Source organism: Solanum lycopersicum, chromosome 11 (genome assembly GCF_036512215.1).
Source record: "Solanum lycopersicum chromosome 11, SLM_r2.1".
Lineage (NCBI taxonomy): Eukaryota > Viridiplantae > Streptophyta > Magnoliopsida > Solanales > Solanaceae > Solanum > Solanum lycopersicum.
Genome location: NC_090810.1, coordinates 28,597,898 through 28,611,257, shown reverse-complemented (window position 1 = coordinate 28,611,257; position 13,360 = coordinate 28,597,898). Strand labels below are relative to the sequence as shown.

Sequence of the window (13,360 nt, the reverse complement as noted above, 5' to 3'; positions counted from 1 at the left end):
ATATACTTGATTGTGTGGTTGAATGCTTGATTGTGTGGTTTGTGGTTGGCCTAATGTAAGGAGACTGTTGGATTTCTAATCTTGAACCCTCTCTATTAAGATGACGCCTTGACATAAAGAAGTCTTGATGAAATAAAATAATGCAATAATTTGTATCTGACATCCTCACTCTATTTCGCAGATGGTTAGAACTAGAGCAACAACTGTGCCAACACCAACACCGGCAAGACAGGGCGCGTGTAGGCATACCATTAGGGCTGTCACTCGAGGAGGAGCAGTGGCAAGAGGCCGTGGTAGAGGTCGCAGGAGGACGCCCACTATGCTTTCCCTTGGAGGTCTGAAGCAGAGGCATCTTTTGCTATTATCATAGGTACCCTTTTGGTCTGTGATTGCATGACTTCTGTATTATTTGATCTTGGATCCACATTTTCATATGTATATTCCTCATTTGCCACATGTGTTGATTTACATTGTTATTTGCTTGACATGCCTATCGTGTCTCTACTCGTATGGGTGAGTCTGTGGTAGTTGAGAAGGTCTATAGGTCTTTCATTGTGACTTTTGTGGGGAGCAATACTTATGTAGATTTGATTATTATAGAGATGGTCGATTTTCATGTAATCTGGGTTTGACTTGGCTTTCTCCAAATTTTACAATCTTAGATTGTAATGCTAAAACTATGACATTGGCCAAGCATGGGACAAATCTGCTAGTGTGGGAGGGTGACTATATTTCCACTCCAATTCATATTATCTCTTTTCTTCGTGCTAAGAGAATGGTTAGTAAGGGTTGTTTAGCTTTCTTGGCACATATCAAGGATGATACTTTCCAAGTACCTTCGATTGAGTCTGTTTCGGTAGTCCGTGAGTTTCTGGATGTGTTTCCTGCAGACCTTCCTCGTATGCCACTGGATAGGGATTTGATTTTTGTATTGATCTGGAGCTGGGTACTCGCCCCATTTCCATCCCCCCTATTGAATGTCTCCAGCTGAGTTAAGGAGTTGAAGGCCCAACTTCAGGAATTGTTAGGGAAAGGTTTTATTAGACCGAGTGCATCCCCTTGGGGTGCTCCTGTTTTATTTGTGAAGAAGAAAGATGGAAGTTTTCGAATGTGCATAGACTACAAACAGCTGAATAAGGTAACTATTAAGAACAAGTATCCCATTCCTCGCGTTGATGATTTGTTCGATCTGTTACAAGGTGCTTGTGTCTTCTCTAAAATTGATTTAATGTCCGGTTACCACCAATTGAAAATACGGGCAGCAGATGTGCCAAAGACTGCTTTTCAAATTAGGTATAGGAATTATGAATTGTTAGTAATGTCTTTTGGTCTTATGAATGCCCCTGCTGCTTTCAAGAGCCTGATGAACGGGATTTGTAAGCCATACCTAGATCTCTTTGTTATTGTATTTATTGATGATATACTGATATACTGAAAGAAAAGGAAAGAACATGAGGAACATTTGAGAATTGTATTGGAGTTGTTCAGGGAGAAAAGGCTTTATGCCAAATTCTCCAAGTGTGAGTTTTGGCTAGATTCAGTGTCCTTCTTGGGGCACGTGGTTTCTAAGGATGGAGTTATGCTGGATCCTTCTAAGATTGAAGCTGTAAAGAGTTGGGTAAGACCTACTAATGTTTCAGAGGTAAGGAGCTTTGTTGGTTTAGCTAGATAATACCGTCGATTTGTCAAGGTATTTTCTTTTGTTGCTTCCCAACAGACAAATTTGACTAAGCAGAATGTTCCATTTGTATGGTCGGATGAATGTGAAGAAAGCTTCCAGAACCTCAAGACATTTTGACTACTGCACCAATTCTTACCTTGCTAGTGGAAGGTAAGAATTTTCTTGTTTATTGTGATGCATGTTATTGTGGTTTGGGTGTAGTGCTTATGCAGGAGAGGAATGTAATTGCTTATGCTTCGAGACAATTAAAAGTGCATGAACGTAACTATCCGACCCATGATTTGGAGTTGGCTGCAGTTGTGTTTGCATTAAAGCAATGGAGGCATTATCTATATGGGGTCAAGTGTGAAGTTTATACAGATCATCGTAGTTTACAGTATGTCTTTACCCAGAAAGATTTGAATTTGAGGCAGAGGAGGTGGATGGAACTATTAAAAGGACTATGATATTACTATTTTGTATCACCCAGGAAAGGCTAATGTTGTGGCAGATGCTTTAAGTAGAAAAACAGGGAGCATGGGAAGTTTAGCCCACTTATAGGTTTCTAGACGCCCATTGGCTAGAGAGGTTCAGACTCTAGCTAATGATTTTATGAGGCTGGAAGTACTAGAGAAAGGAGGATTTTTGGCCTTTGTGGAGGCAATATCTTCTTTTCTTGACAAGATTAAGGGAAAGAAGTTTACTGATGAGAAGCTAAGCCGAATTAGAGATATGGTATTGCGAAAAGAGGCAATAATTGATGAGGAAGGCGTTTTGAGAATTATGGGAAGGGTATGTGTGTCCCGTGTTGATGATTTGTTTCACATGATCCTTACAGAGGCTCATAGTTTAAGGTATTCTATGCATCCTGGTGCAACCAAGATGTATCGTGACCTAAAGCAACATTTTTTGTGGAGTAGAATGAAGCGTGACTTTATTGATTTTGTTGCCCAAAGCCCGAATTGTCAGCAGGTAAAGTATGAACACCAGAGGCCCTGAGGAACACTTCAGAGAATGTCCATTCCTGAATGGAAGTGGGAAAGAATTGCAATGGATTTTGTGGTTGGTCTTCCAAAGACATTGGGTAAGTTTGATTCTATTTGGGTAATTGTTGACAGATTAAGTAAGTCTGCTCACTTCATTCCGGTCAAGATGACTTACAATGCAGAGAAGTTATCCAAACTCTATATCTCAGAAATTGTTCGATTTCATGGAGTTCTACTTTCCATCATATCATATATAGGTATGCAATTTACTTCTATGTTTTGGAGAACATTGCATGCTGAATTAGGTACTAGGTTTGATCTTAGTACTGCATTTCACCCTCAGACCGATGACCAATCTGAGCGATTGATTCAGGTGTTGGAGGATATGCTTCGTGCATGTGTGATAGAATTTGGTGGTCATTGGAATAACTTCTTACCCTTAGCAGTGTTTTCATACAATAATAGCTATCACTCAAGTATTGATATTGCCCCATTTGAGGCACTGTATGGGAGGAGATTTAGGTCTCCCATTGGTTAGTTTGATGCATTTGAAGTGAGATCTTGGGGTACCGATGTTTTGAGGGAATCGTTAGATAAAGTAAAATTCATTCAGAAGAAGCTTCTAGCAGCTCAGAGTAGGCAGAAAGAATATGCAGATCGAAAGGTTAGGGACTTGGATTTTATGGAGGGTGAACAAGTCTTGCTAAAGGTTTCACCCATTAAAGGTGTGATGCGGTTTGGTAAGCAAGGTAAGCTTAGTCCGAGGTATATTGGTCCATTTGAAGTCCTGAAGCGCTTGGGGGATGTTGCCTATGAATTGGCATTGCCTCCAGGGTTGTCAGGAGTGCACCGGTATTTCATGTTTCTATGCTGAAAAAATACCATGGTGATGTAAATTATATTATTCGTTGGGATTCAATTCTTCTTGATGAGAATCTGTGTTATCAAGAATAGCCTATTGCTATTCTAGATAGGGAGGTCCGCAACTTCAGATCAAAGGAGATTGTGTCTATCAAGGTTCAGTTGAAAGATCGGCCAGTTGAAGAGTCCACATGGGAGAGTGAGGTTGATATGAAAGAAAGATATCCACATCTTTTGACAAATTCAGGTACTCTTTCTCGCCCTCACCTTTTCTTCCTGTAATCATTTAAGGAGGAACGATGGGTATATTGGTATCTATTGTAACAATCCTTTTAGTCGGTCTGAGCTGTAGATTTGTTTTTGATAAATACTTACTAGGTCGACGGACCATGTTACGGATCGTCGTGGTCACGACGGATCGTCATGGACTTCGTCGTCCCATACTTGTGAAATTTCTCCTGCTGCTCCCTTCACTACCCTCGACGGTAACTATAATGAACCGTCATAGGCACAACGGTCCGTCGAGCGTCGTCGTTCAAAAACGCTTCAAATCTTGGAATCTGGGTACTGGGACTAATTCTCTAACTTCGTGACGGACCTGCAGGACGAACCGTCACTGGTACGACGGACAGTCACAATCTACGTAACCCCACACGGTGTCAGACTTTCGCTAAATTTTAAAGGGGTGTTACAGACTATTCATGTTTATAATTATGAAATTAGTGGGGTATGTTTAATAATTTATTTAGTTGGGGGTTAAAGAAGATAGTTGGGAAATAAATAGTGGATTACTTTATCATAATCAATTATATGATAATTAGGGTAAAAAGAATTTGTAGAAGAAAAATAAAAAGGAATAGAAGTGGAGAAGGAGCGAGAGAGAGTGAATGAAAGAAGAAAGAAAGCGACTTAGACTTCAGATCGAGAAGATTCATAGGCACTGAAGAAGGCAAAGGCATTGGAGAGCTTTCTTGGTTTCGGTTCTTCGGTGGAGGTAGGTTATGGTTTATTTCTATGTGATAGATAAACTCTTAATAGCGATTGATATGTATTGAGTGATATTGTAAAGTCTCCTATATACTTGATTGTGTGGTTGAATGTTTGATTGTCTGGTTTGTGGTTGTCCTAATGTAAGAAGACTGTTGGATTTCTAATCTTGAACCCTCTCTATTAAGATGACGCCTTGACATTAAGAAGGCTTGATGAAATAAAATAATGATATAATTGGATCAGAGTGTCACGTTCCGACACAGTATTATTGGATCGGAGTGTCACGTTCTGACACAGTATTCGAAGATCGAAGTGTCACGTCCCGACACGACATATTGGATTGGAGTGTCACGTTCTGACATAATAACATTAGAAGAAAGGAATCTTGGATTATCTTAATATACTCAAATTCAAAGAACCTAATTCCCAAATGAGTATTGCGTGGAGGCATGAGTCCTCATAGGTGTGCTTAATGTGGTTATTGATGGTGTACCAATTATTGTGTTGTTGTCAATGGTTCATGTGATTGTTTCTTGCCACCTGTTAAGTATTGTAGTTGATTTTACATTATTATTCAGTATATATTGTTTTCTATTTATAGTTGGCCGATGATACCTACTTAGTACGTGTTCCTTGTACTGACCCCTACATGTATTTTCTTCCTTGTTATTTTGTGGAGTACAGCAAGCGTGCCATCGAATCGACTTCGACTCGCCCTCAGCTCTAGCCAGTCTTCAGCACATCAGAGTTTGGGGTGAGCTATTTTTCCTAGCTCGTGTTGGATTCTCTCATTCACGTCTTGATGTCTTTGAATTTCGGACATGGACCATATTTTTACTTATTTCAGTTCCTCAACGAGGCCCACACTCAAAAACAATTGTTTGTCACAAAAAAACAATCATACTGGCTGACTACAAGTGGAAGACTAACTTAAGCATGAAAAAGTATAAACGGTGAATAAGAACTCATGAAAGTGAGATACAAACTTTAACTCAAAAGGAAACTCTTGAATAATCAGATTAATATATTCAACTCAGCATAAATAGGAAACTTTAGTGTTTAAAACATTTAACAAAATAAATAAATAATACGGAATTATAAACGACACTGACTATCTATGAAAACCATTAACAAATAGAGCTGGATGTCGGGAAAAGACCTATGACATACTCACTAAATTGAAAAGTAAATGAAATCCTCTGGAAGCAAGGAGTCTCACCATGGCTAACTTGATCTCTCAGATATATCAACGAAGTTCTTGTTGAGATCCTGAGTACATGTGTCTGCATCATGAGAAGATGTAGGTCGGTTGGATCGATACATCAAATGTACGTTCATGTAGGGGGAATTATAAAGAATAACAGAAGCTTGATATTTGATTTTAAAAAATGGAAACGTACTTACCTCTTCTCAAACATGAAAATCAAGGAATACTCAAGAATACTCAATTACTCAACTTACTCAACTCAGCATACTCAAGAACACGATACTGAACTCAAAGTCTAAATATTGAACTCAAAGATATTATACTAGACTATGGATACTCAACTTAATATAAAACAATAATACATATGCTATATATAAAAAGCTTTATAAATAGTAAAATAACTTAGTTAATAAAATTCTCTAATTAAAGTATGGATTCAAGGATCATGATCTCATGTTTATATAATTTCATGATTTTTAACTTGGATGGTTCATGCGAAATTATGATCATGAACTATTCAACTCGAGAACTCAAAGGTACCTATCATCTCAAGATTGTTTGACTTATAGGGTTCACATGGTTATGAGCATAAACAATTCAACTCAAGGACTCCATGGGCATCATGTAATAGACCCATCGTTAGGAATATAATCTCCAAAGGAATAAGGAACTCAATAATCAAGACTTAGAACTTTGAGATACTATTCCTCTGAATGATACTCAATTTATGGAATTAATGCAAAAGTTATGGGCATGAACAACTCGACTCGATGGTCTAAGTAAGGAGATGGAACTAATGCATATGAATCTTCTCATTCTCTTATTTACTTCCTCAAAGCATAAATCAATGATGTATTTAAAAGAATTAACATTTCAACTTAAAGAATTTCATGAGCTCTACTTTTAAATAGCTCTTGAATGTCAATTCAGAATTAAAGAATTATGGTTCATGATATGAATGATCTATTTGGTATTTTTAACTCATGAATACATACTCTTCACTCTTGTACTGTCATGACCCAAACCGAATCGTGAGTGACACCAATTCTTAACCTCTTAATTGGGATAAACAAGGAATCTTAACCCCTACATATATCAATACTTCAACTACAAATAAGAATAAAAATGTTAAAACTCAAAACATGCCAATTAACTGATCATATCGATCTCTAAAGTCTATTACTTATTATCCCCAAAACCTCAAGGTCATCACATGAAGGATATTTGTTCTCAATTAGCTAGTCTAAAAGTATTGAAAATACTGAATAAGTTGATAAGATGGACTATGTCTGAAATTTAAGGACATCTTGACATGAATGGCATAATCCAGCATGAGCTAGAATTGATAACTCATCCTGAACACTGATGTGCTAGAGACTGGCTAGAGCTGAGGGCAAGTCGAAGTCGATTGTACACTTTCGCACTCCATAAAAGAAATGAGAAAAATAAAAGTAGGGGTCAGTACAAGTAACATTTACTGAGTAGGTATCATCGACAAACCCAAAATAGAAACCAATATATATTGAATGATATTATAAGATCAACCATGATACTTAGCAGGTGGTAGGCAACAAACAACATGAACTAGTGACAACACACTATAGAAGGTACACACAATAAATCACAATATAGAGAACACTTATGAGGACTTATTCCTCCACACCATACTGATTTGGATAAATGGGTTCTTTGAGATTGAGTATATCGAGTTAATTCAAAATTCCTTTCTTTTAATGTTATCGTGCGGGAACGTGATACTCCGATCTAATTATCTCATTAATTTATTTCATCACGTCTTTTTTATTTAAAGCATAATTTTGATAGAGAGGGTTAAAGATTATAAATTCACTATCGCAAAATTTTAGGCCAACCACAAAACATATAACCAATATATACACCGAAACAATCAAGTACATAGGAAAATTCACAATATAACTTAATACATATCAATCTCTATTAAGAGTTTATCTATCAAATAGAAATAAACCATAACCTACCTCCATCAAAGAACCAATGTCAAGCAAACTACTTCTCCAATTTATTTCCTTTACTCAATGCCTCCTAATCATCCAATCAACACAAAGACCTACAATAAACTTTGATATAGCGGCTTTCTAGTCTCTCTTCACAAACCCTTCTCCTTTGTATATAATATTTACTATCCTAAATATTATATGATTACTTATATGTGTAGTAAAAGTAGTCCACTAATTTAAAAGTTATTTTATTTAACCACTAAATAAATTAATTATGCAAACTACCCCACTAATTTCCTAATTATAACTACAAATAGTACAAAACACCGCTTTAGAATATATTGGAAAGTATTTTATAAAGTAAAAATTTCTAGTACTCAAGACTATCAAATGGGTTGTCTTAATAGGTTCCAATTTACCCATTAATCATCCTCGAATAATAAAAGTAAGGAAAGATCAAGAAAGAGTACCTGCATCGATGAAAAGATGTGGACATCTTTCTTGCATATCAACCTCACTCTCCCAAGTTGTCTCTTCAACAGGTTGATTCTTCCATTGAACCTTGACAAATGTAATCTCTTTTAACCTCAACTTGCAGACTTCCCTACCTAGAATATCTACAGGATACTTTTAATAAGAAAGATTCTCATAAAGCATTATCAAAACCCAACTAATAATGTAGTTTCCATAACCATGGTATTTTTTCAGCACACACACATGAAATACTGCGTGCACTGCTTGGCAAGGAAAATTCGTAGGCCACCTCCGCCACATGCTATAGAACATAAAATGGTCCAATATTCCTCGAACTAAGATTCGTCACTTACCAAACCGCATCACACCCTTCATGGGCGAAATCATTAGCAAGACTTACTCATCCTCCATAAACTCATAGTCCTTAACCTTTCGATCTGCATACTCTTTCTGCCTGCTCTGAGCTGCTAAAAGCTTCTGCTGGATGAATTTCACTTACTCTAACAATTTCCTCAAAAGGTCAGTACCCCAAAGTGTCACCTCGAATACATCAAACCAACAAATGTTAGACCTATATTTCCTCCCATACAATGCCTCAAACGGGGCCATATCAATACTCGAGTGGTAACTATTGTTGTACCTAAATTATGCAAAGGGTAAGAATTGATCCTAGTAACCACCAAAATCTATCACGCATGCACGAAGCATATACTCCAACACCAGAATTGTTCACTCCGACTGCCCATCGATCTGAGGGTAAAATCAGTACTAAGATCCAATCTACTACCTAATTCAGCATGAAAGGTCCTCCAAAAGTTAGAAGTAAATTGCAAAACTCTATCTAATGTGATGAAAATTGTAACTCCATGCAATTGAACATCTCACGGAAATAGAGTTTGGATAACTTCTATGCATTGTAAGTAATCTTGACCGTACTGATGTGAGAAGACATAGTTAACGTGTTAACAACTACCCAAATAGAATAAGACTTACCCAATGTATTAAAATACCAACTACGTTATCCGTTTCAATTCTTTCCCACTCCATTAAGGAATGAGCATTCTATGAAGTGTCCCTACAGGACTCAAGTGTTCATACTTTAACTGATGACAACTCACACATTGGGCAACAAAATCAACAATATCACACTTTATTTTTCTCCACCAACAATGTGTCTCAAATCATGATGCATCTTGGTTGCACTAGGATGTATAGAATACCTCGAATTATAAGCCTCTACATAAATATTGTGAGTCAAATCTTCAACACGGGGCACACATACCCTTTCCTTAATACTCAAGACGCCTTCGTCCTCAATCACTGCCTCTTTAGCCTCTCCGCAGAATACCATATCTCGAATTCAGCTCAACTTCTAATCAGCAAACTTCTTTCCCTTAATATTGTCAAGAAAAGAGATCTTGGCTCCACATGAGCTAGAAATCCTCGTTTATCAAGTACTTACAACCTCATAAATTCATTATCCAGATTCTAGGGTGTCTCAAAACATGTAAGTAGGCTAAACTACCCATGCTCACTATTTTATCTACTTAGCGTTTCCTGGATGATATAAAATAGTATTATCAAAGTCTTTCAATAACTCCATCCACCTCCTCTTCCTCGAATTCATATCTCTCTGAGTAAATGCATATTGTATACTGAGATGATCTGTATAGACTTCACACTTGATTTCTATAGATAATTCCTCCACTACTTTTGTGAAAATACAACTACAGCGACTCCAAATCATGGTTCGGATAGTTACATTCATGCACTTTAAATTGCTTCAAAGCATAAACAATTACATTCGTCTCTTTCACTAACATTAAACCCAAACAAGAATAAGATGCATCACAATAAACAAAAAAATTCTTTATTTACACTGACAAGGCAAAAATTTGTGTAGTAGTCAACAAGGTCTTGAGTTTCTAGAAGCTTTCTTCACACTCATTCGTCCTTACTAATAGAACATTCTGCTTAGTCAAATTGGTCAATTGCGAAGCAATTGAGAAAATCCCTAGACGAATAGACAATAGTAGCTAGCTAAACCATTAAAGTTCCTTACCTCTGATAATTAGTAGGCCTTACCTAGATCTTTACTGATTCAGTCTCAGGGGGATCCACCATCACTCCATCCTTATAAACTACGTGACTAAGAAGGACACTGAATAAAGCCACAACTCACACTAGGATAATTTTGCATAAACCCTTGTCTCCCTTAGAAACCCCATTATAACTCCCAAATGCTCCTTATGTTCCATCCTACTCTTTGACTATATCAGTATCTCATCAATAAATAGAATAAAGAGATAAAGATATGGCTTAAATTCCCATTCATTAGGCTCATGAAAGCAGCAGGGGCACTCGTAAGACCAAAAGACATTATTAAGAATTCATAATGCCCCTGCCTAGTTCGAAAAGCAGTCTTAGGCACATTTGTTTCCCATGTTTTCAATTGAAGAAAATCAGACCTCAATTAAATTTTACAGAACATACAAGCACCCTGTAACTGATCGAAGAAATCATCAAAGCGAGGAATGGGGTACTTGTTCTTAATAATTACCTTATTCAGCTGCCTGTAGTCTATGTACATCCAAAAGCTACCATCTTTCTTCTTCATAAATAAAACAGGAGCACCCAAGGGAATGCACTTGGTCTAAAAAAAACTTTTACCTAACAACTCCTGAAGTTGTGCCTTTAACACTCTTAACTCAGATCGGCCGTTCTATAAGGTGGAATGAAAATAGGGGAAGTACCCAACTTCAGGTCAATACCGATATGAATATATTTATCTTGTGGCATACCCGACAGGTTTGCAGGAAACACATCCAAAAACTCACGGACTACCGAAACAGACTCGATTGAAGGCTCTTTGGAAGTATTATCCCTGAGATGTGTCAAGAAAGGTATACAACCCTTACTCACCAACCTCTTAGCACGAAAAACAGAGATAACACGAACTGGGGTGAAAATGTAGTGAACCTCTTACACTAGCGGATCTGTCCCAGGCTTGGCCAAAGTCACAGTCTTAACATTACAATCTAAGATAGCAAAGTTTGTAAAAAGCCAAGTCATACCAAGAATTATATCAAAATCTACTATCTCTAGAATAATCAAATCTACATAAATATTGATCCCCACAAAGTCATAAGGAAAGACCTATACACCTTCTCAACCATCATAGACTCACCCACAAGAGTAGAGACACGAATAGACATGTCATGATAATCTCAATGTAAATCAAGACCAGTAGCAAATAAATAAGATACGTAATAAAATGTATATCCAACGTCAAAAAATACATAAGCAATGCAAACACAGACTAGAAGAGCACCTTTAATAACAAAAGTAGATGTCTCTACCTCTGACTTCCGGGGGAAGGTATAACATTGTGCTCTATCACCTATCTTTCCATTTATCCTACCAGACTACGCTACAGTAGTTCCAACTTGGCCTCCACAGTGACTGAACTAGTGACAACCATTACCTTGGCAACACATCTTCTAGAATGACGACATCTACCATGACTACCTCTACCTCTAAACACTAGGGATCTGTAACTTTGCTTTGGACAATATTTCCAAATATTCCCGACCTCTCCAAATCCATAACAAGTCCTGAAGTAAAGTGTAGGTATCTATAAAGAGGAAGAAGTCTAGATATAACGTCCAAATCAGAAAGAGGCTGACTAGTTTACGAAGGACCCTAAGTCGAAGCCATTAATAAAGACTGAATAGGATGGGCTGTATAATCCCTTACACTCTGCTCTATGGAGTAAGAACCACCAAAATCACCTCCCTTATGAAATTTCATAAATGTCGATGCCTTGGTGAATTCGTTCGGGTTAACCCTTTCTACCTCTATCATAAAATCAAAAACTTCCTTGAAGAGGCTGGAATCTGCAATTCTGACCTTAATTCTTTCACAAAGCGGTGAATCCGCTCTTGTGGATTGAAGAAAATTTGAGTGGCATGCTTGGGTAGTGCACGAATTTTGTCCTCATAAGTAGTAATATACATCCTTTCTTGCTCTAGCCTCAGGAACTTATGTCACCTTCTATACCTTAAAGTTCAGTGTATATACTTTTCCATGAATAAGATACAAAATGATGCCCAAGTAATAGGTAGTTCCTTTGCAGGTCACAATAAACATAAGAATGCCACCACATTTTGGCATACCCCTGAAACTAGTAGGTCACAAACTCAACACCGAATTGTTCTACTATTTCCATATTATGTAGTGGCTCAAGAAAATCAACCAGGATCATATGTATGTTCAAATTCAGCTCCCTTGAAGACCGGAGGTTTAAAATTAAGAACTTAATAAAAAGGTCATGTTGGTCACCTGTCATTATAGAACCTGTAATCAATTTAGGAAACATGCATATTTCTAAGGATTCATCCATCTGGGGAGACACAAGAGCTACATGTTGTACTCCCTGAACCAGAGGAGTTGGTGCATAAAGAAATGGGGTGTCTGGACTCGAAAAGATAACCCGCTAAGATAAGTGAGAAACTGATAAATCTTCTCCGGAGTAGGCTGGGATGGTTCTTCCTTCTACTGAATCTGCTCCTCTTCCCCATCATCACCCTCTCTCACTACCTCTTCAGTCGCTTGAGGAGTAACGCCTCTCTCCCTAGATGGACTAGGTGCTTGTCCTCTGCCTCTACTAGGCATTCTCTCGTGACCTCTAACACGGCCTCTCGCTAATCCTCTTCATCGAGTTGTAGCCCCAATTGTTGAATTAGGAGAACTTTGTCTAGCCGGTGTTGGTGTTGGCACAATTGAAGCTCTTGTTCTGACCATCTACAAAATAGACTGAAGAAGGTAAGATACAAATTCGTATCACCAAGATACCAATTGGATCCAAGTAATAGAACTAATGAAAGATAAATATGAGTTTTCCTAAATTCATTTTGCCTCTCGAAGAAAAGTAAAGACGTCTATGTACCGTTCCACAACACTCTACTAGACCTGTCTTTGTGTGATTAGATCATCTAACCTAAAGCTTTGATACCAATTTTGTCATGACCCAAACCGAGTCGTGAGTGGAACACATGCTTAAAAGCCTAAGTGGGCGAACAAAGGAATCTAAACCCTCAACATTTATCAATACTTCAACTATTAATAATAATAGAAATGCAGATGCTCAAAACTTGTTAAGTAACTGATAAAATTGATCTCTAATTTCTATTACACATCAAAAACC

The 13,360-nt window shown here is 37.5% G+C and overlaps 1 protein-coding gene across 1 annotated transcript; it reads left to right on the top strand.

Moving 5' to 3' along the window:
• The first annotated feature begins 2,272 nt into the window (after positions 1 to 2,272).
• Positions 2,273 to 3,789, top strand: LOC138339341 (uncharacterized). The gene is made up of 2 exons (XM_069290934.1): positions 2,273 to 2,452; positions 3,601 to 3,789. The coding sequence occupies exons 1-2, from the start codon at positions 2,273 to 2,275 to the stop codon at positions 3,787 to 3,789; spliced, it is 369 nt and encodes a 122-aa protein (XP_069147035.1).
• Positions 3,790 to 13,360: the final 9,571 nt, after the last annotated feature.